The sequence below is a fragment of the Buteo buteo genome, chromosome Z (assembly GCF_964188355.1).
Source record: "Buteo buteo chromosome Z, bButBut1.hap1.1, whole genome shotgun sequence".
Lineage (NCBI taxonomy): Eukaryota > Metazoa > Chordata > Aves > Accipitriformes > Accipitridae > Buteo > Buteo buteo.
In genome coordinates, this window is record NC_134204.1 from 32,251,578 (window position 1) to 32,277,484 (window position 25,907).

The window sequence follows — 25,907 nt, forward strand, 5'->3', positions numbered from 1 at the left end:
TATCAGGTAATCCAAAATGTCAGACAGAAGATGCCATGAACTTTTATTTACGTAATTGAAAGACTTCTGAGAACTGCAAAAGAAGAGAAACCTTGCTGCTCTAACTTCATTTTCCAGCTAGAAGTTAATGAGTAAATGTTCCTTTAATGGGATTTAGAGTTGCATTCAAGAGGAAAATGTCATGTCTAAATTAGCAATTTTTTTTTCTGTATCTCACCCAGTGATAAAGGAAGAAATAGTCTTCAAAACTTGGACTTCCTATTAGAAAGTTTAACTTGGAAGAGGTGCAGACGTGAACCCTGTAGAAGTTTTGGCTGAGACTGAGAATGACTTAATCAAAAGATAAAGGTGAAGGCAGCCAAAGAATCTTTTCTTACAGCTCTTCACTTTCAGCTGTTTTCATGTTGGCACTAATCTTGTACACTGGAATCTTTTCTGGATTATAGGTAGTCCAGACCAAAAGGTAAAATGTGTTGGTAACCACCTGTGCACTCTGCAAATAATTTTGTAGTTATGGTGTAAAAACCCACTGTTTTGCTGGAGAATGTGGCCTTAAAATGTAGGCTTCTGTACTTAATATTGGTTACAGAACTTCAGAAAAAGTGTGAATTTCTTCTTGGAGAAGGTTAGTCTTGTTTGAGTATGAAGATGACCGATGTACATTTATCATGGTGTTTGTACTGAGATTGGTGTGTAATTAGAGACAATGTCAGCAGCAAGATTCTACAATTTCTTCTGAGCTTGTGTGGCTTTGTGTAGCATATGCCAGACTTCCTCTTATGTGTGGAGAGTTGAAGCAGCACATCATATTCACACTGTGGTATGATCAAACTCGATTGATTGTCACTATAATTGTAGAAAAGCCTTTCTCAGATACTGGAAGCTTCCATATTCTTCCTTCTCTAGCAGTTCCTCTTGCTGTGTGCTTTCTGCTGAGTACTGTGGGAGTCTAAGACTGTGATACCTATCTAGATTATGATTTCCTGGGAGTAAGACATTTGATACCATCCAGTGTTACTGCTACCTTTTTCCTTGAGTCCAGGGTAGATCATTACCTGTCGAATAACACATGTAAGCAGTTAAAAGGGAGTACACTCTCTGATACAAAGACTAATTGGTGTTACCTTGTTGGTGGGATTTTTGGTGGCATAAGGGTCATGTCTTCAAACATTCCTGTAGGCTGCTTTGAGATGTGAATCTCATGGCAAAAAAATGACAGAACTGAGTCTAATTTGGACCATAACCTCCAGACACTAATAGCTTGTTTGGTTACTGTTTTTTTAAAATGTTGTGATCTGACTGTATTCTGTGCTGGAGGGATCTAGAGTCTGTCAGAGAACTTCCTTGTCCAGATATTGTACCTACTCTTGTGTTCCATTATAATGTCATCACGCTAAAGAATACTAAGAGTGAATAAGAGCAATTATTTTTATCTTTTTTTTTTTAATTGATGAGTAAAGTCTTCTTCTTGAAGTGAGTGAATGATCTGCCATTTGCATCTGTTTATTTTTAACAGCAAGCTATGAAGTCCAAACTATTGAGAAATAAAAACATGAATCTTGGAGAACAGATTGTCAATGCTAGGACTTTTAATGAAACTGTGTAAATTAAAGTGCTTCTAGTGGCAAACAAGAAACATGTTTGTGAGACTCAATCTGTTTCTATTTGGGCTTTGCTTTCATTGAGGAGCTTGTTAGAAAGTCAAGGAGGAAAAGCACTAATAATGGTGACCTAGGGTTTCTTGGGTATTTCTCTCCAAGCAAGATTAAAGTTATTTCCCATTTAGTAAAGTAAACCTTTATTACAGTTAGTTTTTGCATGAGACTGATAGGTGTTGCTGTTTGGTTTCTATGAGGATCTTTGCTAAAAATGTCAGCTGCAATAAGGAACGGAGAGTTAGGAGAACATTCAGGAGCACCAAGGTGAAAACAGTATGAACAAGGTGTCTTTATGACTGTACAGTGTATATGCAAACCCTTGTTTAAAATGTGGAGATCATAGAATCATAGAATTGTTTAGGTTGGAAAAGACCTTTAAGATCATTGAGTCCAACCGTCAACCCAACACCACCGTGCCCACTAAACCATGTCCTGAAGTGCCTCGTCTATGTGTTTTTGGATACCTCCAGGTATGGTGACACCACCACTTCCCTGGGCAGGCTGTTCCAATGCCTGACAACCCTTTCAGTAAAGAAATTTTTCCTAATATCCAATCTAAACCTCCCCTGGCGCAATTTGAGGCCATTTCCTCTTGTGCTATCATAGTATAGTCAAGCCTGCATTTCAGAAACAGTCTTCTGTAGGCACGTGAGAAGGAGCCACTAAACCTTGTGGATGTGCAGTCTTTGGTTAAACATGTTTGGATGTGGCTACTTGCCTTTTTATTCTCTTAGTATAATGGATTGTCTGAGTGGAGTTTCATTGTGCAGGGCCAGGTATATCATTTTGGACCCTGAACAGTTCCTGATACTCAAAAAATGTCACTGATAGCAGCAGAACTGTGCTATGTGCAAGACGGACATGGGATGTTCTAGTAGGATGATCTCCAGACAAAGTATTTTTTGACAGAGCAGCCTGTATGGGAGCTGCAACAAGTACAGTTGAAACTAGAGTTGATTGAGGAGGAAGTGTATCTCTTGGAGTTGCAAACACTTTAAGACAGCACATATTAAACATTCCAATTCATATGAAGAAAGTAACCTTCAGTTATTGTGCCTACTGCTCTGAATGTGGTTCATAAATGAATTTAAAGATCCCAGAATCCTGGAGCATTCTCTTCAGATACCAGATATTCCAGGTGTAGGCGACAGTTTTCCATGTGGAATAAAAAAATAATTGTTCAGGTTCTCTTTCAGTTTTGAAAGTGTAAGCAAACTGAGCGCACTTTGTGAATGGCTGAATTCCATGAGCTGAGTGTCTAATGTGCAGTAAAGATTATTGAGATTTTCTTGACCTGAGTTGGTCCCATTGGCCCAAAACTCACTGTTACATACTTAAAAGCTGATTTTGAATTTTCAGTTAGGCATTTCATTACTAGGTGCTGGTTGGAGATGTGTTTGAATGCTTCTGTAAAATCATTAAGTGGAATTCACAACTCCGACAGCTTTCTCAGAGGCAGGAAAAGTTAGGTTTGTACATAAATCTTGAGATGGAGAATACTAGAAATTTTAGAAGTCCACTTTGCTTGCTTTCAGTGAGTACTGAGCTGCAAGTCACGGTTTCTTGATTTCTTCAGACTAACTTACTCCCTGGGTAACTCATATAAACAACTCTTAACCAAATTTTTTCTACTCAACTTGAGCTTGAAGCTCTTTACCCTTACGCATTTTCTGTTAAAGAAATTTGTAGGGTGCATGTAATACCTGTGCAGAATAAAAGATTGATGTCACTTAACTTTTCATCATACTACATTAATTAAAGAGCTCTTCTGCATTCATTATGGTTTCTTTCATCTTTATTGCTAGATGTAGGCACTGCTCTAATTCTTTGAAAAGAAAGCCTCAGAAGATGCTCAAAGGCACACTTCCATAACTGATTAAAGATCTAGATTGTCAAGTGGAATGGCTGGATTAAGGTGACCCAGGAACTTACTGTCCTGGATCACACTCTAAGATAAAAACAGTAGGTAATGTGTTCTTACAAGAGCAATTATGTGCGTTCTTGGGAGGTCTCTGTACATGCTGTCTAACCCATGATGAGCTGTGCTTCTGCTGGGACTTGTAGACAATTTAATGTGATAGTCATCGGTGAATTACTTGTTGGGCATATATATTTTTTTTTCCAAGTGATGTATCATACGGTACTCTGCATGATCATTCATGTTTGTCAAAGTGCAGCTTTTACATGCTTTTAAAGTCATTTGTGGCTTGATGTTACAAGACAATTCTTCTAACAGTGACAGTAGGTAGATACCAATTCCAGTATTACTTTGCTCTACAGCTACTTCTGTGTAGTAGTGTAAGCATAGTGTTGTCTTCTCTTGAAGTATTTATAACAACCTTCTCTAGAAGTATTTTGAAATTCATAGTGTCTATAACGTGATCTATGAAAAACATTTGAGAGATGTAATCTGTTTCTCCACTTACGGCTATTTAGTGTAGTGAAAGAGTGTTAGATACACTAAATCTAGCTGCTCTTTAGTGTCACTTAATTCAGAATATGTTAATGAAGCCTTAAAGGCTTTTGAAGCATGACAGTCATTAAGAAGAAGAAAAACTGAAAGTGAAATCTACTGCTAAGGAAACAAATGCATCTTTTTTTTAATGACAGTAGGATCAGTAGAGCTAGCAAAATTTCATAAATGAAATTGCCTGTTCGGTTATTTTTGCTTTAGTACATATTCTAATCACCCATTAAGAAATCATAACTGACTTGAATGAGATACAGCTTGATTATCTGGTACTTGCTTGATTACATTTGTTTCTGGTTTGCATGTATAAACTTGTGAATGACAGGTGTCCTTAAATGCTTAGTGAATGATTAAGTAAATATGTAATGTTTCTTCCTTTTCTTTTAATACACGGTCCAGGCAAACATCTTCTCAGGGAATCTTCTTAGCATCTTTATGCAGCAGAATGGGATGAAATTGTTTATATATTTATATAAGTAACTGTTGTTAGAAGTGAGCATACGACTGGTCAGCACCTGTGCCCACAAATTGCCAGACTGTTTTTGATGAAATTTTCAAGCTTTCTAGGTTGAATATTTAACTTGTCTGTGAGGTTATTTGGGACTCAATTTAGTAATGTTTTCATGAATGTTGATGACATAGTAAGGCAGGAAATAAGAGGTGTGTGTGGGGGGTGTTTGCAGGTGGTTTTGTTTTTTTTGTGGGGTTGGTTTTTTGTGGTTCTTTTGGGTAGGAAATACTTTATTCCAGGTTGGATTTAAAATGCTGGTTGTCTCTAAAAAAGGAAGGTAACAAGCTTTTTCTCCTAGTGCTTGTTAATAACCAGACATAGTGGCAGGTCCTGAGTTTTCTGCATCTGATACTGCTTTAATAATACAATTTGAAAAGTCATCTTACAGTCCCTGGTCAACTTGGAACAGAGTAGGAGATGTAACACTGGAGGGAGGGACAGGTACGCTGTAAAGTGATGTGCTGCATTAGAGTTCTCTTACTCTAGCAGTCTGTGATGTTATAGCCTTACTGGCCAAGATCCCCCTGTTATGTTAACATCAGTATAGTGTCAGTAATTCAAGAAACAATATCTTACAGTTCTTCTCTGCTTCTGTTGTGGAATGGAGTTCTTTAAACATTGATTGTTTTCCAACTTTGTTACTCCAAAGATTTCAATTCAGTGGTGCAATAGTGCTGGGTATAGGTATACTTGTCGATACACACATTAGTTCTTGCAAGTCAAATAGCCTGTGAACTTGAGTTTTTGTGTTTCTCTACTTTGTTCCTAGAAGAAGGCAGGGCTGCAGTCATGGACTTGGTCTAAATTTATATGGTTGCTAATACTCTGGGAATGTATTTTTTGCTCATATAAACAGGTGCTCTTTCTCTATCACACTGCCAAACACTACATCTTGCCTCATTTGAAGTGTGTTTATAGTAATCTTCTCTCTGTTAACTGTGCTTTCAGACTTAAGCATGACATCACTAGTCACAGAATAATAATAAAATACTCCTGCAAAGAATACTGATTATAGAAACAAAGCAAAAATCCCACAGCCACTTGGGCAGAGAACAGAATGCTAATTCATTATAAATTAGTACTGTAAAGTAGACAACTTTGCAGTCACCAGTTTATTCTGTTGATTGTTTAGTTCACGTTTATCAAAACTGACTTCTTTGATTCCTATGCATGAGTAGGTAGTCTGTGCATGGGCATGGGTGTTTGTGTCATTAGAGAAGGCTTCTTCTTACTCAGGGCCTAGCCTAGGTATGTCTTGCTTTCTGAACATGTTAAATATAACTATTCCTGGACAAGTGGCTTTTTTTAAGTCTTTTTTTTTTTTTTGCCTCTTTCTCATGCTAATGGGGAGGATTCAGTTGTGGATTGAAGATATAACTTATGCTGCAGTCATAACTGATGAACAGATCACAAAGACTAGACAGAATACATTTTTTTAGTTGAGTGTTAACACTGGTTACCTGGTTATGGTCAGTCATTCAGGCTGTTTAGATTTAGGTCTTCACTGAATTGGCTTTAAACTCCAATACCTCAAAATATTTTTTTGTCAGCCTGCACGTGGTGTGTCCTGGGAGAAAAGGATCAATGACAGTATTGCTTTGCTCTCACCTGTGTGTTGCCTACATACCTTCAGTCTACCAGGAGCAAGGTTATCCTTTTCTCTCCACCACATTAGCTTTCAAAAGATTTCCTTATACCATAGGATTCTAGAAATTGCACGCTGGAACCTCTGCCACAGCTTGTCCAGTCCAATTGGAACAGAAAAATGGAGCAGAAGTTATGTTGCCTTCAATAACATCCAATTTATTCCTTATTTAAGAAGTGATCTGTTTTGCAGATGTACTGCTGATTTTTAATTCTTTTTTTTTTTTTTTTTTTTTTTAAGCATTTTGCAACAAAAAAAAACATTTGGTGGGGGATTGAATCTTCAAAGTGGGCCTGGAGTAGTGCTCAGAAGCAGTAGCAGCTCCAGAAATGTGGATCTTCTCCCTGCCACCACCCCAGCCCTTTTCAAATGTATTACTGCAAGGCAACTATTTGTATTTTTGGGGGTTTATTTGTGCTTTGAATCTAAGAATAGCAGTTTTTAAACTTCTTTAATCTTAACAGCAAAAATACAAACTTCTTGTGGCATGAGAAGCCCCCAAAACTGGATTGTCATAGGACTGCAAGAACACTTCTTTCCCCTTCATTAAAGAGTTGTCAAAAGCATAGGAACATATGACATAGTGGGACAGGAAAGGTTACTTAAACTTGCTGGTGTGTTTTGAACTGGTTTGAAAACAGTCAGCTACACCGGTCATTCCCATAGCTATTGACGAGACAGCTGGGTCGGTTTCAATTACATTGAAACAAACTATGACTACTCCTGTTTACATATCCCAGCTGTGGGGTACAGTAGTTATCAGCAATATGGAGAGTAATTTCTTTTTACAGATCATACATTCATGGAAGAACTGATTCATTTCTTGAGTGTCAGCTTGTGTCTCTAAATGTCCTCTGCCCTTTAGAGTTGTTTTGAAAAAGCAGAGGGGTTGAAGGAAGGCACCTACATTCCACTTTTGTTTATCCTGAGATCATTTGAATGTCACAGGTATGTTAGTGAGAAGCTGGAGAATTCTCTCCCATTTCTTTATTTTTCTGTTCCTTCCTGCTCCCTACCTTTTCTTGTATTGATACCACCCATAAGCTCATGAAAACAGATCTGTTTAGAAAGATTCCTGAAACATTGATGTTGAAAATGGCACCTGTTCTAGAAAGAGGTCACATAACATAATTTTTTGTTGCAAAAGTAGTTTGGAAGCAGGTGGGAGTTTTTTTAGTCATGCATGTTTCTCTCCCACTGCAACGTGAAGTGAAACGTAACAAATCAAATTCTAGTTTTGATGTCCCAAAGCAATGTATTGTATTTCTAGGTAAATTAAATCTCTGCTTCAAAGATGCTGTAGGTTGTTAAGAGTGTTTAACTGAACAAAGCAGCAGTGGTCACTAGTTCCTGGTTTTCTTCTCTCCTAGCATACAACTTGGCGTTTTTTGGTGTGAGTTTCTCAGCTTAATTGTAGGTAGGTGAGATCATTGGGTAAAATAAAGATAATAAAAGGTAACTTAAAGCTGTGCAGAATGGGGCCCAAAACAATGTTTTGTAACTGTGTCCTATATGTGATTGAAATGTCTACTCCTATTTATATTCTGGTGTTCTGCAGGATCTCATTGCATCTGGAAATATAGTAGGGCCTGATGTACAAAGTTATTTGAGAGAGTGCTACACAGTGCATTTTTCTTCAGCTTTATAATAGCTTTTAAACTGACCAGTTAAAAGACTTACTTTCAGTGAATAACCCTGTTTTGATCTTGGGGTGGGGTTGGGGAATGGGGAACCTGGCTAAATCTGGAATAAAAATGTTTTTGAATGATCTCAATTTAGAAGATTTCCTTTAATAAACTTGAAGGCCTAGTATGTATTTTTGGTGTTGCTTCCCTCTTAAGTGTAGTTGCTCTTGCACAATACTTTCAGGTCTTAGAGTTTTGAAAAGTAAATGGAGTTGTATGTATATGAAGTTTTTTATATCTAGATGTTTTATTTAGAAAACAGTTTGTAAAATATTAGGGAAGTATCAGGTACTGCCTTCCTTTCTAGAAGAGATTGAGAAAGAGTGAATTGTGAAATTATGTAGCTGAAATGTACACAACACAATGATTGTTTATTTAAATATTCTCACATGTATTTATAGTTACTGTGTACGTGATATAAGTGGCAACATAGATCCTACCTGTTTTTTGACTAGAAAATCACTGCATTATCTTAGATGTTGATGCATAATTAAAAGGTCTGAAGTCTGTAAAGGTCTGTTTCTAATTTTTCTGATTTTTTTTTCATTGGATGAAACCATGGCTGCAGGTAACTTGGTGAGAGTTTGTTTTTGCATATACTTGGGTCGTAGGTTTTTATTTACCTGAAACAGATGGCTTGCCTCTTCTGGTCTGTACTGTTAGTAAAAGGAAGATTTGGAAACTACTGATGTACCTCAAGGTAGAATTTTATAAGTATATCTTTCTTTTGACAGCTAGAAGATGGACATACTTTATTTGACTACAATGTTGGACTAAATGACATAGTTCAGCTTTTGATACGTTCTGAATCTGAAGCTCCTACCACTGCTTCTGTGACAGATCAGGATGGAGAAGTCAATCCCTGTGCTCTTTCCAACTGCAAGAACAAAGTCAAAAAAACAAATAGTGGATCACCGAGTCAGCCATCTACATCATCTCGCTCATTTCTCATTGATCCTGGCATTGGATTGTACAAGGTATGTACAAACTTCAAAAGCTGGAAACTTGCTTCACACTTGTGGGTTTAATTTTATTGTTTAAAAATTTTATTGTATAAAATTATGTATAGTCATTGCTTTTTTTCATGATTTGACATAAGTCAAATTGACTTCATTTAAGCTGATTCTTGCAGAGTCACGAAAGTGTCTCTGTATCAAGCTCACTGGTGTTGCAGGTTTCAGGAGAGTTCATGAACTCTGACACATTGTGATCTCCAAAACATGTTCTCCAAAAAGTTTAGAGTACCTGTGAAACAGAAATACTTTTTGTGAACAGAAGCAGCTAATAAAAAAAAATAATCTGTGGAGAAGTGTAGCTTTTCCTGACTTATTTTTTTTCAAGCTTGGCAAATATTTGTTTTAACACTAAGGTGTCAGTGCTGCATTAGAACTAGATAAACTATGGAAATACACAATTTCTTTAAATTGTATGTGATGTAATGATTGTTGTTTTATTATAGGTTTTTTAGGAATCACCTATATCATATTCATTGTTAGTTTTGTACCTCAGTGATTTTTCGATATTGTCATGTAGGGTTACATCAGACTACCAGAATTTTAATTTAGACAGAAAATGGGCTGTTTCCAGATTGCTAGATCATTGGATATTTAGTAGGATGTGTATATATAGGGAATGGTAGCATTTTACCTCCTGTTTGGTTGTTTCTTTTACATAAGAAATATCCATAGCAGCAATCCTTTAGCTGGAAAATGTCCAAAATTACAGAGAAGGAAAAGGAGGTTGAGGCTACCGTACATGTACAAGTTGATTTCAGTTAGAGGAACACTGTTATTTAGACATGTCATCCTGATGGGAAACTGTCTTAGTTTCATGCAGACTGTTACTTAATATTTTAGGTATTAAGGACAGGTGGTAAGTTACTTCTCTATATTGCTGTAGCATTCTGTGCAGTGAGCTTTACTCATTCTCTGATGAATCAGGGAGTCAAAAAGTCAGTAGCTTGAATATGGAGTTACAAGTTTTTCTGTGCTTCCTTCTTTTACTTCTATCTCCATTTATTACAGTGGGAAAAAACCCAGTTCTTCAGCTCTGATGCTTTACAATTAATCAATGAGTGTAAAAGGTAATACGAGAAAGGACGGAGAGAATACTGGGGAGATTGGGAGGCCACAGATGAGTTGATCAAATGCTAAAAATTATATCAGATAGACTCTTCGCTCTTTTGTTTGGGATTAAACCAGAAAATAGTACAGGGAATGGTGATACTGGCAAATGTACTTGAGGAAATGCATTCTGTTAAGTTGGCTGGAATTTTTGTGATCTCTAATTCTAGGGACCTAACACTTTCCTCTTCGTTACCTGTGAATTGATTACTTTTTCAGCCAACCATATGTTTTTAATATATATAGAGAAAAATAAGGGTACCGTCATTGCATTGTTTGCTATTTGTAGATGACAGTAGGAACATATAGAGGATTTCTACTTACAGAATCAGGAAACTCTTAAAAATATGTTTTTAGCCAATAGTGTAATCCAAAGGTAGTAAACTTGTTTAAAAAAAGTCAATTTAAAAGGCCATAAACTAAGTTATGTTAGATGGCTAGATGGGTGGATGTATTTAATTATTTTGCAATTGCTTGTTTGTCAAACAATAAGGAATTGTCTAGTTACAGGAAGGAATAGTTTGTTACAATTTCTTCTCTCTGAGGAAAGTCCTGTGCCTCACTGGATCTGCATACAGAGCTAGACTCAGCAAGATACCTGTTACTTACTCCATGTTATGAGTAGTCTCAGCCTCTGTGCCCTCCTTCTCTTTCTGATTTCAACTACCAAAAGAAAAGGTAGTCAGTGTGGAACCTGTAATTTTAAGAAAAAAGAAAAAAAAAAGTGGTAGAGTTGATATTGGAAATAATAGTTAATAATTATTAAAGTATTGTTAGATGGTTAAAATAGTGGTTTAAACAGAGTTCCTCTGTGTGGTCATTGTATATTATGTAAATCAGAATGCTTTAGCTTGTTTTATATTCTACTTGTACCTGACATTTGATACTTAAATGGGCTCTGAAGGACTAGTAGTGGGTAGAATTATGTTCAACTCCTGTTCCTTGTTACTAACACTGAGAATTGTAAGTGGTGTCTCGTTTGAGAACTGGGGTTCCATCCCAAAATGGACTCAGCATGTGTGAAGGACACCACCTTGGCTAAGCAGAGTACCCATGGCTGATCTCCAATGCCAAAAGGAGGAATAAAAGACAGGTTACAAGAGAGGAGTTACAGTAACACTGGTTGATCATGCAGGAATGATATTAGAAAAGGCAAAGCTCATTTAGAAGCACGTGCATGTTTCCCATTCTGATTCTCACACAGACTTCATAACTTTTCATCCAGAAATCTCTGGCTGTAGTAAAAACATCTTAGCTGAGAACTCTTAACTAGCTGAGAATAAAAACCACACAAACTGAATCTATAATTAGTAAAATCAGGATTTGTTTAATAATGTTCACAAAGAGCTACTAATAACCCAGTTCTTAAACCAGTCACCAGTAACATAAAACAGTTGTCTGATGTTCCTCAGTGATCTCTGGTAATAATTATTTGCCCCTACTGTTTGCGAGGGTGGGAAGTTTGTTGTGTAAGTATGCATATCAAATTATGGAAGGATGCATTGGAGACAAACGATTAAGGGAGTTTGCACTGACTTTTTGTAGATTTTTAAATTTTTTTTTTTTCTGGATCTGATGATGATTTCTGACTTGGCTAACATGGCTTCTCTGGCACTTTCATAATTGGTCGCAAGAAGTAGCAGCAGATGGGGGAATCCTTAGTAGTGCATGTCTCACTCAACTGTGTTTTTGAGAGGAGGAAGTAAAGGAGCACTTTGAGCTACAGCTAATTCAAACACATAAGGTTGTGTAGGGATGCCTTCATGAGGATTTCTTCTAGAAGTTCTAGAATTCACTGTTCATGTTTAAAATAGATTGATAGATTTAAAATGAGGCTGTCCTTCTGTGATTTGTTTATTATGTGGCTGAAATTTTCATCCTGGTGAAAAACTGTACTTTGAATACTGTAGGTTTTAAGAATAATAATTTTAAAAAATCATGTTGGTATTTTACATGGGAGGAAGAATAAAGGATTGAGTTTTGGAGGCCATTTTAAGATGGTGAATGGGAAGAGTAAAATGCGAAGTGTTGCTTTCTTGGGATAAACTTGTTAGCTCAAACCACTGTCAGTTGCATTTTCAGATACCTAAGGACTCCTTCACTCTAAATACTAAATGTTATTGAGTGTGTTTTTTGGCTTGCTCCTGTGAAAGTACAGTAAGATCGTTCAGTTTATAGACACTAGCCTTTGGGGTTAGTAAGAATTAACTATCTTGTCTGCCACTGCGTTGGTACTTGACAAAGGCTGTAGCTTAAACCATATATATATATGTATGTATTTCATATTGTTTATTATAGATGTTTTCTATGGTATGGCTGTGCAGTAGTTCTGTTGTAATAATTTTTTTATACAGGGTCTACTGTTGATGGAAGTTTTCTTTAAATCTTTTTTTTTTTTTTTCCAGTATTCTCAGTATTATTAAAGGAACATCTGCTTAATTAGCCGAAGACTTGAGAAAATGAAACATGATTTAGAATAGTAAAATGGTTTGGTTGCTTAATACTAGTATTACTGTGAGTACAGAAGGGAGGAATTCTGGGAGATAGTTCCATTTCTTTCAGTCATAAGATTTTGGCTGGCAACCTTGTTAGACTTGTTTCCTCTCTCTCCTTTAGTCTTGAAGGGTTAAAAAAAATCTTGCAGGCCAGAAAGATAGAAGGTTAAATAATAATTCCAAGTTGGAGCCTCAGGAAAGTCTTTAAAACCCTTGGTTGTGAGCTAGTATTTTAATACTGTGTATGCATATTTTAGCCTTGAAGAACAACTGGTAAAGCAAGAGGAAAGGATAATAAAAAAAGATTAAGCTAACTTTCAGGTTTGAAGGGGGGGAAAAGAAGAAATCTAGCATTCCTTTTGGAAATCACGTACAGATTATATTCATACTACATTTTAATGAGGGATGAGTAATAAAATACTGAAAGTGCAACATATTCATGACTGCATGTTACTTGAACTTGCTTAAGCTCAACTAGTTACTAGAGTTGATTTTTTTACTGTAAAGTTAAGCAGTAGCATAGTAAATTGTCTTATTTATTTTTTTCTTAATTGGGATTAGAAAAAAATAAGCATAAATTCATTACTGAATTTTCCTTCTAGATAAATGAATTGGTGGATGCCCGTGATGTCAGCATTGGAGCCTGGTTTGAAGCTCATATAGAAAATGTTACCCGAGCAACAAAAGGACATAGGAATGGTAAAGCTCAAGGAAAGAGTGGTAACACTTACAAAAGGACTAATGGAAATTTAAGTCAAGATCATTCTAGAGAAAATGCAAATAAGTTGGACAGTACACCATCCACATCTTATTCAGACTGTATGGACACTGATGAAGAAGCTATTTATCATATCAAGTACGATGAGTAAGTGCTCCTGATACTATTTTGAGGACATCACATGTTGTTATTTGGTTTGTATAAACCAAGAATTTCTTGAAGAAGCTTGGAATCAAAGAAAGCAAGTTCAATATTGCAACCAAGAAAAAAATTATTAAAATATTTATAACACTTTTCAGTTGGATATAGTGAATCCATGGGGAGTAATGATATTTTTCATGCCTAAATACTTGTCAAGTATTAATTTCTTTGTCTTCATGAAACTTAAAATCCATCCTTATATAAGAAAAAGAAACTATATAACTGAATTTTTCCTGTGGGTTTTTCCAAGTAAATATTGTTTTAATTTTTATTTTTAACTATTCTCTGTATATTCAATTCCTCTCATTGGAGCTGAAGGAGAACTCTCATGAGAGTAAATTTTGTTACTTGATCTGGATCAATTTTATTCCAAATAGAACAATTGTGCACAAACTTGCAGGTCTGCACTTATGGTAAAGGTTTGTTATAGAGAACTTTGTGACTGAGGGCATGAAATGGATTCTGAACTGGAGAGAGGACATTAAGGGTGGGTTGTGGGTTTTTGTGTTTGTTTCTGTAGTAAAAACAAATTTCAGAGCCTGCAATGTGTGGGTGGGAAACCCTGAGTTTGGAAGGATTTCTTATTAATGAACAAGTTTTACACCACTTCATTTGCTTGAGAAATTGGTCCAGATTTTTTTTTTTAAATAACATCTGTTAAAGCATTAAGTTAAGCTTCTAAGCAAATAAAAATTTGACTTGAGGATTCTTAATTTTTGGTACTGAGGTTAGTAAAAATACTGTAGTTTGTGCAACCTAAGATTAAGGTAGAAGGCTGTAATGTATATTCAGTATTAACTAAATGTACATTTTCAAAATACGTTTTTAGAGCAGCTGTATCAACTTTAGTTATTTTAATACGTAGCTGTGAATCTGACTTACTTAATACACTTTTTTGTTGCTCTTCCTAGTAGCAGATACAATTTAATGCACTTTTTTAGCTATGTTAAGTTCAGATTCTATATCTGCAACTGTGTAAATTTTCTACTTAAAATGTCAGAGAATTACAAAGGTGGAAATAGAAATGTAAATATTTCATTGGATATTGTGAGAAATACATGAAAATAACTTAGTCAACCAGTATGATCAAAATGAAAATACTTTCTTCTGAATTTATATGTTTATTGTGGTGATTTCAAAGACCTGGCTTTAAGATTACCTAATTTTACAATAGTGTGGATACATGTAAGTTAGCCTTGGGCAACCATTTCTGAGAAACAGTGTTTGTAACTGTTGCAGTGAAATTATGTTACTCTTTTGTAGATATTGTTGGTTTTCATGAGTTAAAAGTAGAAAAGTAGAAAATGTTTCACAACAGGTCTGATTTTTCTTTGGCATATTCAAACTTGAAAAAGATTGATCTCTATTTACGTGGACTTCAGGATCTGCCTGTCACCTTTCAGCAAGTGGAGACAGTCTTTTTACTGTAAGATTATGTATAGCAGTTGTGTATTCCTAGCCAACAAAATTAGGTAAGGCACAAACACAATGTTGCAAGGTAGTGGTTGAAGTCACAGTTATTTACAGATCAGTCTAAGGTATTGGAAGTTTGAGCGTTTGGAAAGAAAAACTGTTGGAAGGCTTTCTGGAAAGTGAGACTTGTACATTTGTCAGTGATTGGGTTTTTGATGAATGTACTGGTACAAATCTTTCAAGGTCTCACTTTTTTTCTTTTAGTGTTACCTAACATGCATATTCATATGGTAGCTATGTGGGCACTCACACCACTTTGTTTTCATACATTAGTGTTTACCTCTGTCTGTAGACCACACATGTATCCTGTCACCTATATGCTTGATGTGGATAAATAGGGAGGTCATGGTGTGCTTTGCCACACATTCGTTCTCTGCTACAGAAATTGTTTCATCGACTTTATCTCTTCACTCCTGTTCTTCAAGGTTCATATTTTACTGCTAGTACTATCTTCTTCTGCAGTTAACTGTTCCTGGGTGTTTTGCTCTTCACGTTTGGACTGTGCATATTGCTGCCAGATGTACTTAGCATTCTCTAGTCTGTCCTTGCTGTGTTGTTTAGGAGAAGCTCCTTTCCCTTTTATCTTATCTCTTAAATAAGATGATTCTCTTGGGTGGCATAATTTCAGCTCCGCCTTGTCTACAACAGGTATATTCTTAAAAGATGTGAAAACACTTATTGTTATCCGAAACAGAATAAAAATGGCTTACAAATGGATGACATGAGCGTGGTGCCTGTAAAGCCATTAAAATTACTGGAATACATTGGAAGGAATATGTGTCAGAGGTGGACACAGGTCCACAACTTCTCAAATTGTCACTGATGCTCAGTTTCCAGACTGGTTCTCCCTCTGTGCCTGTTATATCCTTCCAGTTTGGAGAAAAACTCACAAAAAAGAAGGTTACAGTTGAAGGATATGTCACCTGTAGTGCATTGACTTGGTCTGCTCCAGCCCCTTCACTCTGATTTGAGGCTTCATTGTGATGAATAGTAAATAAAGTTTACTGTACCACTGTACCATGTGTTGTGGCAGACTTAGTCCTGTGGGGCCTTAGCCCCCCTGGCACCCCCCCCCCCCCAAAAAAAAAAAAAAAAAAGGCAACAACAAAGCAACATCCTCCTCCCCCTGCCCCAGTGGCTGGAACCAGTAACACCAGTGATTTTTACGTATGAGATACTGGAAATCTTTGCAACCCCATCTCAGGACTGGGTTTTCCATCATTATAGGCCCAGTTCTTGCAACAAAGTCCTCTAGGGCAGGCCTGTCTCACCTCAGTTGTCTCCAAAATACACAGATCCACGTCTTGACTCAGATGAAGGCCTGAAACTGTTCTTTGCTTTCTTTTCTTAGCTGTCCTGTGGGTATTCACACTGTATTCATTGATTCAGGACTGAGTTCTGTGTTGTTTGACACCATCTTATCTCAGAACTGCGTAGCTGGGAATTTTATCCAAAAATGAAACTTCACCTCAGTAATTTTCTTACAGACTGTGCTTGTCAGGGAAGTTCACCTTTAGCCTTAATTGCGTGACTAATTTATACTGGAGCACACTTGTCTCTACTTTGAAGATTTTTGGGTGTGGTAAGAAAATCTGTCAAAGAGCATGAAGAACTAGTTAAGAATGTACATCCAAAATGTGTCCAGAAATTGTGATGTGTTTACCCTTCCTCCACCAGTTTCAGTGAGGGATGATGCTGCCCTAGCCAGTGGTTCTGTGTAGTCCTGTGGCTCTGCATTGAGGAGGCTGGGTCTGTACTGACTTGCTTGTATGTTCCACACCTGATTCTTTGAAAGTAGTTAGAACACCATCAACAGATCTGATGTTCATCTGGCTTTGGTTTTCTAGCTGGAAACATTTGACAGTCCCATCAATGGAGAATCCAATCAATCATTAATTCTTCTTTCTCAACAAGGTAACTTTTAGGTCACCATGTTCTCCTAAGAACAGCTGTTCTTAAAGGATGAAGCAGGACTTGTCCATCCCTTAAGTAAGAAAGCTGGTTTTAGCAGTAGTGCTGCTAGATTTACATATCACAAGTTCTGTACAAAACTTAAAATACATTGTTTTGCAGTTTTAGGTTTGGTAAAACCCACTTTCTTCTAATCCTTCATTTCATAGCAGTGTACCTCCTCTGAGGAGCTATTTTCATTTGTTCCTCTCTTATTTCCACTTCTTGTTTAAATAGTGTAGTTACAGTGAATGTGAAATGGGAAAATATGACAGAGCTCTTCTAGCGAAGAGCATGATTCAGAGAAATTAACCTTTCTGAGCAAGAGCTTAGTTATAGTAATTTCAAAGGGGTAACTACCTTGTGGCTAAACAGAACTCTCCTACCAGCTGTGACTGCTACGGAGAGGAGGTACTACGTATCCCTCCTTGATTTTGTACAGAACAGGATAGCTGAGCTGTTTCTGTTGTGATTCCCGCCCCCCCCACCCCCCCCCCCGAGGCTGTATGCCTAACATTTAACTAAATTGCTGCAATAGTTGTAAGGCCCATATATTTCTGCAGAGAGATGGCTCTGTTTACAGAAAACTTAGTGCCATTTGGAGGAACAGAACTTCTCAGTTCCAGATTAAACTGAAGTCACAGTTCCTGATAAGCTCAAAGATGCAAAAGGCTTGTGGTGCTTGTTTAAGAGCCCTATCTTCATCAGTGAGGAAGAGACCAAAGTATCAGCTTTATCAATGCTGATCTTCAGTCAGTACCAATTCTTTTGGCATCCAATTGTGGCTATACACCTTTTGCCTGATAGTCCATATTCTGCATTCATTTTCTGAATACAGCCTTTTCCCTGGAGACAGCATTGTTTACAGGTGTGTTCCTGTTTCTACCAGTATTGTCTTCCTCCCCTTTTGCCACTTTATTCAATGTATTTCCATTTCGCCTTTGCATTTGTTGGTATCACAAAGAACCATTGAAGATTTGGAAGTCAAGGGTGTGCTATCAAGTTTCATACACTGCTGTCGTACATTTCTTTATTCTGCTCTGAGCAACTGTCTTTTAATACAGAAGATGATGATGTGAACCTGTCTTGAACAGAAGAAAGCTGAATCCCTATTTGAAAGGACTCATGAGGAATCCAACACATGCTTAGATCCTGAAGCTAACTGAGATAACTGTTGGTAGTTTCCACCACAGCTTGCTTAAGAATCACTTCTAAATCAGGAGTGGGATACTTCAGTAGCTTAGTGTGGCACCACGAGGACATGTCTGACAGTGCTGTCACACAAAAGTTTACCCTTTCCTCTTAACTTACTCTATTCCATATTTGTTGCGTGTGCACCACTGGATATATAGTCTACTTAGTTTCAGGCAGACAGTTCTTTCACTTTGTGAGTGTTAGGTTCTTGATGGTTAGCTCTTCTCTGAAGTAGTGGAAAGACTTATTGATTTGCAAACAAATGCTGTCTTTTCCTGTTTAAGTAGTTTGTAACAAAGGCCTTCCATTTGAGAAGGCTTTCAACAGTAGTCACAGGAAGGCTGGATGTTTCTGCAGCCTGAGAAATGTCAGTATGCCTACCTATATGCAAGTACAGATTTAGTATGGCTCAAGTGTAGGTAACTTTTTCAGGGTTGTCATGTTTGGCTGGTGATACCCCCCTTTCAGGTTTTATATCAATCAACAGAGAAGTTTAAATTAAATCTTGAGGTAGTATCTGCATGATGTGTCATAAAGAACACTGTGGTTATTTATTCTAGGGAACCAGATACTTTACCAAGAGGTATCATCTGTTTCCTTCATGCTTAATATGAGCTGTGGAGTGATGCCCTCAACTCTTTCAGATGTGGAAGTAGTATGAGGTCTCTGTCTCAGCCCGAGGGATGATAGTCAGGTCTGTGTTGGTTCTGTGTAGAATGTGTTGGATGTTTTTATGATCCATAAACATTTACCTGAATGTCTTTGATGCTGTAAAGAGCCTGTCTGAAAAGCAATGTGAGGTAGGATGGCACTGAGTTACATGCCCAGCCTGATTCTGGCAATTTAGGTAGCTAGATGGCCATTACTGTTAGTTATGAGGATTCCTAAAATTCCTATGAGGATTCCAAGTTCCTGGATCTGTGCAGACAGACATTAGAGTATTTCTAATAATAGATTTATTAAGAATAGATTTTAACTTTTTCTTCCCTAGGTCTTAGTGTTCCATTATACTAAAATAGACTTTGTCGTTGGTGAACAAGAGACTTTAACTTGATGGACTTAAATTTCCAAGTACATTACAGTTCTTGTTGTCCATTAGTGTCCCTCTTCAAGGAGAAGCTCTTTGGTTGATACCTTTTTTTGTCTGATGGATTTTGAGGATTATTATGTTAGTCCTTGCTTCTGTATCAGTATGCCATCTTTCAGTGGGTTTCCCAGGCTCCTTTCCTTGCACTTTAGTAAAGTTAATGTTTCTTCTGGGTTTGGTGAGAATACTGCACTGTCTGAGGGATCCTCATCGTTAATGGAGTAGAAAACTGGTAGTTGATGTTAACCTTCAGAGCCTGTGGCAGCCAGCTTGCTACTTCTATTCTTCAGCAAGGTGACTTCTCTCACTTCTACAGGGAGAATGACTGCCTGCATGTGGGTTTCAGTTTTGTGTTGTGGGGTTTTTTTTTATACTGCAAGATTTCTTTTGGGACCTAGTCTAGGTTTTGACTTAAAACTAAGGTTCAGACTGCTTCTGATTTTGGTTAGAAAACTAGTTTTCCTATATTATTCTCAAATTGTGTAGCTTTTCATAAGCTGGATAGAACAGGCATTGTACAACTTGCTTGGGACCAATTACTTCAGATGGTCCCTGTGTCTCTTTGTGCTGCTAGCTGGACAATCAAAAGATATGGTGATCTTAGAGATGGTCTCAGTGGATGCTGTTAATTTGAGTATCTGTTGCAAGACTGCTAAGGCAGACCTTAAGTTGCAATATACTTCAAATTCTGACATTATTAAAGAATGCCACCATTTTGGATATCTGTGGAATATTAGTACTAGCTATTGCATGTGTTTAGAAACTATGCTGTCCTTGGATGGGATCCTACAGTAATTACTGTGTAATGAAGAAATTGGAAACCCGCTTTGTCTGAACTGTGGGTGTGGGGAGCTACTGACTGTGCCTATAGACTGATGGAGGTAAATAGAAGGCATATGTAAGAGCAGCTAGTTTCTCTGAGGTATCGTTTCCATGTGCATGTTCATCATTTATCTATCCTGGAGCCTGTATGCTTTTGGGGTTTTCAAGCTAAGTAGAACCAACAGATGTTTTGTGCATGCAAAAGTCAGCATATAAGAATATGCCATCACCATACCTGTAAGCTTCAGTCAGTATGTCTCTCTCACGAGCCAGTTGTTTTCCATAAGCTGTGTAAAATGTCACAAAAATAAAAATTATTGAGGAAAACACCACAGTAATTTTAGACCCTCAGATCATAAAAGGAGTCCAAGAGAAGATTAGTATATGTGGTAGGTTGTAATAAAAGGGGACTGATCTCAGTGATGTTGGACTCCAGTGTTCCTAACTGTAAATTGAACTAATTCAGTTGTATCAGTCTGTTAGTGGTAGCTTTCATTTCAAGATGGAAGGTTTGCTGTTAAACACTACTAAAATGCATTGACCCAGCAACTCAATACTCCTGTGTTTTTCATTTTTGTTTTTGCTTCTGACTGAGAAGCATTTGTAAGACTGGCTGGCTTTTTTTACCATTTTAAGCTTATTTGCTTCTGTTTCTGAAGTGTTTGAGTCACATTAGGGGCATAGATGCCTCATGCTAGCTGAAATAAATACAAAAATAGGAACTTGGGCAACAAACTTTATTTGGACAGATGAGGAACAGTGCAAGATGAAAAAACAGTTTAGGAGGAAAAAAATTGGGAGGGATCCTACTTGAAATACTTCTTTTTTAAAAAAAATTTTCATTCCCCAGATCTCATCCTGCTCAAATGGAAAACATTTATTCCCATATTATTTCATGTTGTAGGGGCTTTGAAAGTCTTTAAAGTGCAGGAAGACAAGGTCTTCAGGTACAAGGGCAGTTCTCATTGTCAAGAATATTAGGTTTTTTTATTTAAACCTTTTTCTTACATATCTATTCTATTTATTCAGGACTAATCAGGGTTGCAGACAGTAAGAGAAGTTCACCTTGAAAGTGGTGTGAGGAGAAACAGATCCCAGTGAAGGCTAAAGGTATTACTGATCATCATTTTTATAAAGGGAGGAGACAAAATTTAAAAACCTCTAGGGTTTTTTGTTTGAAAGGCTGTGATAGCTTGGCACTCTCAAATGCTCTGTCCTGCTGTAGCCGTTATCCTTACCAAAAGAGTCTTGCCTGTTTCGGGTGAGTTTCATTTATAGTCCAGGCTGTCATTAACCTTTGAAAAATAATGAATTTACAAACAATTCTGCATTTTCTTTATAGAAGAAATAATAATTTTCTTTATATTAAAATTAGGATTTCACTGTATTGTCATAGAGGTCAATAATTTTAGTTGTGCTGTGTAAGTAATATGCAAGACACAGGTTGATAGTTGGAGAGCGCAGAATATTTTGAGTAAATGAGAAGAAAAGTTCTAAGTACTGCCTGGTCAAGAAAAATAATCACTTTCTCCTTGAAAGTGTCTGCTTAGCTGAAGAGATTGTCAAGAGGATAATAGTTTTAAACTTGCTATTCCTTTCTTCAGGAACGGTTTTAAGATCAGACTTGCTTAACAGGTATATTTTTCAGAATATTTTTAATGTGAAATGTTCAAATAAAGGTAGCAGGCTGGAATTTAATAGAATGTGTCTGAATTCACACAGGTGGCACTGTTGATAAACTGATTTTGGAGACCAAAAGACATTATAGGCCATTGTCAGATGAGGTGGCCACTGCGGCTTCCTCTTACCTTACTTCCCAACTATGTACATCTAATAGTTAAGTTGCATTGAATTTGATAGTTGTGTGACTGTGCAGTGACATGTTCTTGCTTCCTAAATATCTAAAACCTAATGTTCACTAAGTGAATATTACTGGTTTTTATGTCACTGATCCAGTCAAATGAATTTGCCTGGTGGCTGCACAATGGGGGCAGAACGGGGGGAAAAAAAAATCACTGCTCTTTGAGAGGTAGCTGCTTTGAGCAGCATTAGTGGAATTGCATGATGCAAACAGTTATGTTTTGTCTTCTGCAAAGAAATGCCAAAATACATCCCCTTGCGCACAATGTATTTCTCAAATACCCATTGTAAATGTGTTTAACTGAAATATTTGACCTTTTTCGTTATATACATCAAGCACAGGAAGTAGTGCTCATCAGGAAGGTGTATGCTGTCAAATTCCTGGCAGTAGTTGAAACAATTGAAGTGAGGAGACTGGGGAGTGATTTCTTCTGAAGGATACTAAGTTAATGGGTAGAAATATGAAGAAATGTTGGGAGCTACAAACCGTAGCTTCATTATGGCACCTGTTATCTTCGGTTCATGTTGGCTACTTTAAAATTTCAGAAGAGGAAGAGGAATGAGAGCTGTATCATCTGCTCAGTAGAATTGTATCGCAAGACAATCTTTTCCTAAGGGAGACACATTGTTTTTTTGATCTTCTGTCAGTAACAAACTTTTTTTGTAACTGGTGTGAGTGACTACTTGGAGCACCTCTCCTAGCTGCATAATTTTGTTTTCTAGTCTCTAATATCAGTGATTAGTTTGCTTACTCATTCGAAACTTTCTCTCATATGGATTATTAGACAATGTAAAACAATAGGAGACCTGTTAGGTCACATGGAAGTCTTCATTCTTTACATCCTTGTTAGAAAAAGAGTGCCGTTATGATGTGGCTGTCTAGGCATATTAGTTCAAACTTAAAAGTATTTTGGGCGAGTAGGCTGCACACTACTGCTCTTGATCTCAAGAATTCGATTCCTTTTAAGATACCTTGTCCCCTTTGCAGTGGATTTCCTGACTGCATAATCTGTGTTTTATAACCTCAAAGTGTTTGCATGTATTAGTCTTCAGGGTTTTCACAACTGGCATTGACTGTAAGGCTTTGATTTCTAAGGATGTAGACACTTTACGCAAACCAAAAAGGAAATATTTGAGGAGAAAATCCAGATGTTTCTTGTGCCTCTTTAGAAAGCATATGAAATGAAGGGAGGGAAGCTTTGCTGTCTGAGTAGTTGTTTGAGAGAACAACTGAGATGTCAACAGTTAAACTTTTGTTTTTTTCCTTTAAAACTGGTACTTGACTGAAAAAATGGTGTTGTTAGTGAGAATGTGATTGAACTCTTTCTACTTATTTATTTGTCTTTAATTAGCTGTAAGTGTTCTCCTTGCACAGTCACAGAACTGAACACCTGAGGAAAGGTTTTTCAAAAAATAAGTCTTTGTGTGACTTGTTTACTTCAATAGCTAGCACACAGGATGACTTGTTTTTCATTACATTCACAGTATTTAGACTCATTATTACAACAGTTTTGTATTAAAAATTCAACCTTACATGTATTTCTTACAGCTTCTGAACTTCTGTTTTGATACTCTGGTTCCAGTTTGTCGTCTTTCAGAGTATCCATGTTGTCCACAGAGTGCAATGGTGTAAGTCTAGAAGTTAATTTTTCTTAATACTCAGAACTGAAATCATTAGGGAAATGAGTTGTTTCTCTTCAAGCTATTAATATGGCTTCTCAGTGTTTAAGCTGCTTAATTCTGTAATTATTAGTTGTTAGGTAAAGTTTTCAAGATCTTGTTTATGTTCCGTGTGACTGATTTTTATCTTTATTGATATTCATTATTCCTTCCAGCCTGTCTCTTGAAATATTTCAATTTCTTCTTGTAATAACAAGTTATCAGACCCACGTGCCTTGTTATGGAAGTGCAAACGCATAGCTTTATTATCTCAGTGGACTTTTTTGTGGTGGTTTGTGGTTTTTTTGTTGTTTTTTTTTTCTCATTTGTAGTTGTGGCTTAGATGCTCTTTCAGTATTGTGTCATTTGCTTTCTCAAAATACTACAGCAAAATTATGCTCATTATTTCCTCAGGTAGCAAATTGTTGGGGGGAGTGGGGGTGTGAATGTAGTTTTTATTCAGGTTTACCTTCTTAATCATATTTACCTCCACTATGAGTTAATTCCTTTTTCTTTCTTCTTTTGTGCCCTTCTGTTCATTCATTCTGGCTGTATATTGAATAATTCTTTTCCGAGTTTGTTAATTGGGGAAAAACCCTATGCTTTCATTCTATTTATACTGGAAAATAACAGTTTAAGAAACTGCACATCTGTACTAACATTCCTTACTGTAGTAGTATGGAGAGGGGATGGGGAACTCTTCTGTTTCAAGAATTTTATCTTTCCAGTTTCAGTTGTTCTGGTAACAGCTGGGAAAAGTGTTAAAGGATATGTTGCAAGTTCTCAGTAAATTGAGCAGACTTGTGTATATTCTGACATAGAACTAATTTTTTTTTTTTTTTTTTGTATTTGAGCATTTTAGGAATGAGCAGATACTGACCATAGCCAAGAAATACTGGAATTTTTACTTCATGGATAATTCTTTGCTATGGAAACTGTCTGCATAGATGGAAATCTTAAATCCTTGCTATGCTAGTGTTAGAATTTAGTTAGAAATATTACAGGGAAATACAGTTTAATGATGAACGTGAGACTTCTTACGGGCAGTATTCACTGAACTGGTAGGATTATGCTTACTGTTATGATGTCTGCTTTTTTCAATATTAGGTGCCAAGTGTCATGAAGAACATGGAAAACCAAGAAAATGTCTACAACTGTTTTAAGTTTAAAGGTTGAATTGTGTCATAATCTTCATTTCAACTGTACCAAACTTAAGCTAGTCTGATTAGAACACTGCTGTGAAAATGTTTCTGTTTTCTCATGAGGGTCATTTCAGGATTTTAAAAGTGACTCAATAAATAAGAAAACACTTTCAGTAAACATTCATGGCTAACAGTAGTCCTTTATTATAGATTGCTGGAATGTTTTTTTCACTTAATTCTTGAGACTTGTTAAAAGATCATGTCTGTTCTCTTTTAAGTTTGGGTTTATCTACTCAAGTCCATGTATTCCCTTTTTGTGATACTATATTTAAATATTACTCTTGCATATTTAGGAGATTAGGTTTTAATTAATGTGGGATTTTTACAAATAACATTAAACTTCAGGAAAACAAACATGGAGATAGTAGCGTTTTCTAATGTGAGTGTGTTTCTTCCATACTTACTCAGGTAAACTGAGGTACATTTGAGGGCACAAGTTTACTGTGGCAGTATTGTTTACTTATTGCTTGGTATAATGGGGAATAGTGGTACTGTGCTTAACATATATAGTGTGACTCGGTGGTTTTGAGCCTAACTCAAAAGCTTGTGATAAATGCTGTTTCTGCTGCTCTGCCTGGGGTGTCAAGTTATGGACAAACATGAATGGTTAAGTATCTGCTAGCATTCACCAAAGTCCATGAAAGCATATTTCTATATGTAAAGGCACAGCAGCAAAACATTCAATGTCTGGGACCTGAGGCAAAAGAAAGGTGAATTCTGACATAGGAAATCTCACCTCTTTGTATGCTATCTTTTTTCTTCCAAAGTTTCTGAACTTAAGTTTGTGACTAGCCAGTAAGAGGAAAAATCTACTCAGTGAAGAGTCTGCCTTCCTTTTATTTCTTTGGAAAACAGTTAGTTTCTGTCTGTAAAAGGGGACCTTGGGGGTGTCTTTTGGTAAGTGATCTTATTCTAGTCATGCTGATAAGCCATCTCCTTTGTTTGCGTTCTTTCATCAGACACTTGCAAGCAGAGAGGTAGAGTCATTGTTAACAATGACAATCGTTGAAGTTCCTCAGCACTACAGTAGGAAAGGTTCTGTTCTGAGCTGTATAGGGATGGGAAAGATGACACAAATCTGAATTTAGGAAAAAAATACTTAATCATTAAGTAAAAAATACATTTGTCTAAAGGTCTCCCAGGAAAAACAACCT

General features: G+C 36.8%; 1 protein-coding gene across 2 annotated transcripts in view; it reads left to right on the forward strand.

Annotated features, from left to right (window-relative positions):
- The window catches only part of UHRF2 (ubiquitin like with PHD and ring finger domains 2), a 93,789-nt gene that overhangs the window by 6,635 nt on the left and 61,247 nt on the right, over positions 1 to 25,907 (forward strand). For both annotated transcript variants that reach the window (XM_075020914.1, XM_075020916.1), the window contains exons 2-3: positions 8,704 to 8,946; positions 13,190 to 13,452. In XM_075020914.1, coding sequence (XP_074877015.1) covers positions 8,704 to 8,946; positions 13,190 to 13,452 — 506 coding nt within the window. The remainder of the gene's footprint in view (positions 1 to 8,703; positions 8,947 to 13,189; positions 13,453 to 25,907) is intronic.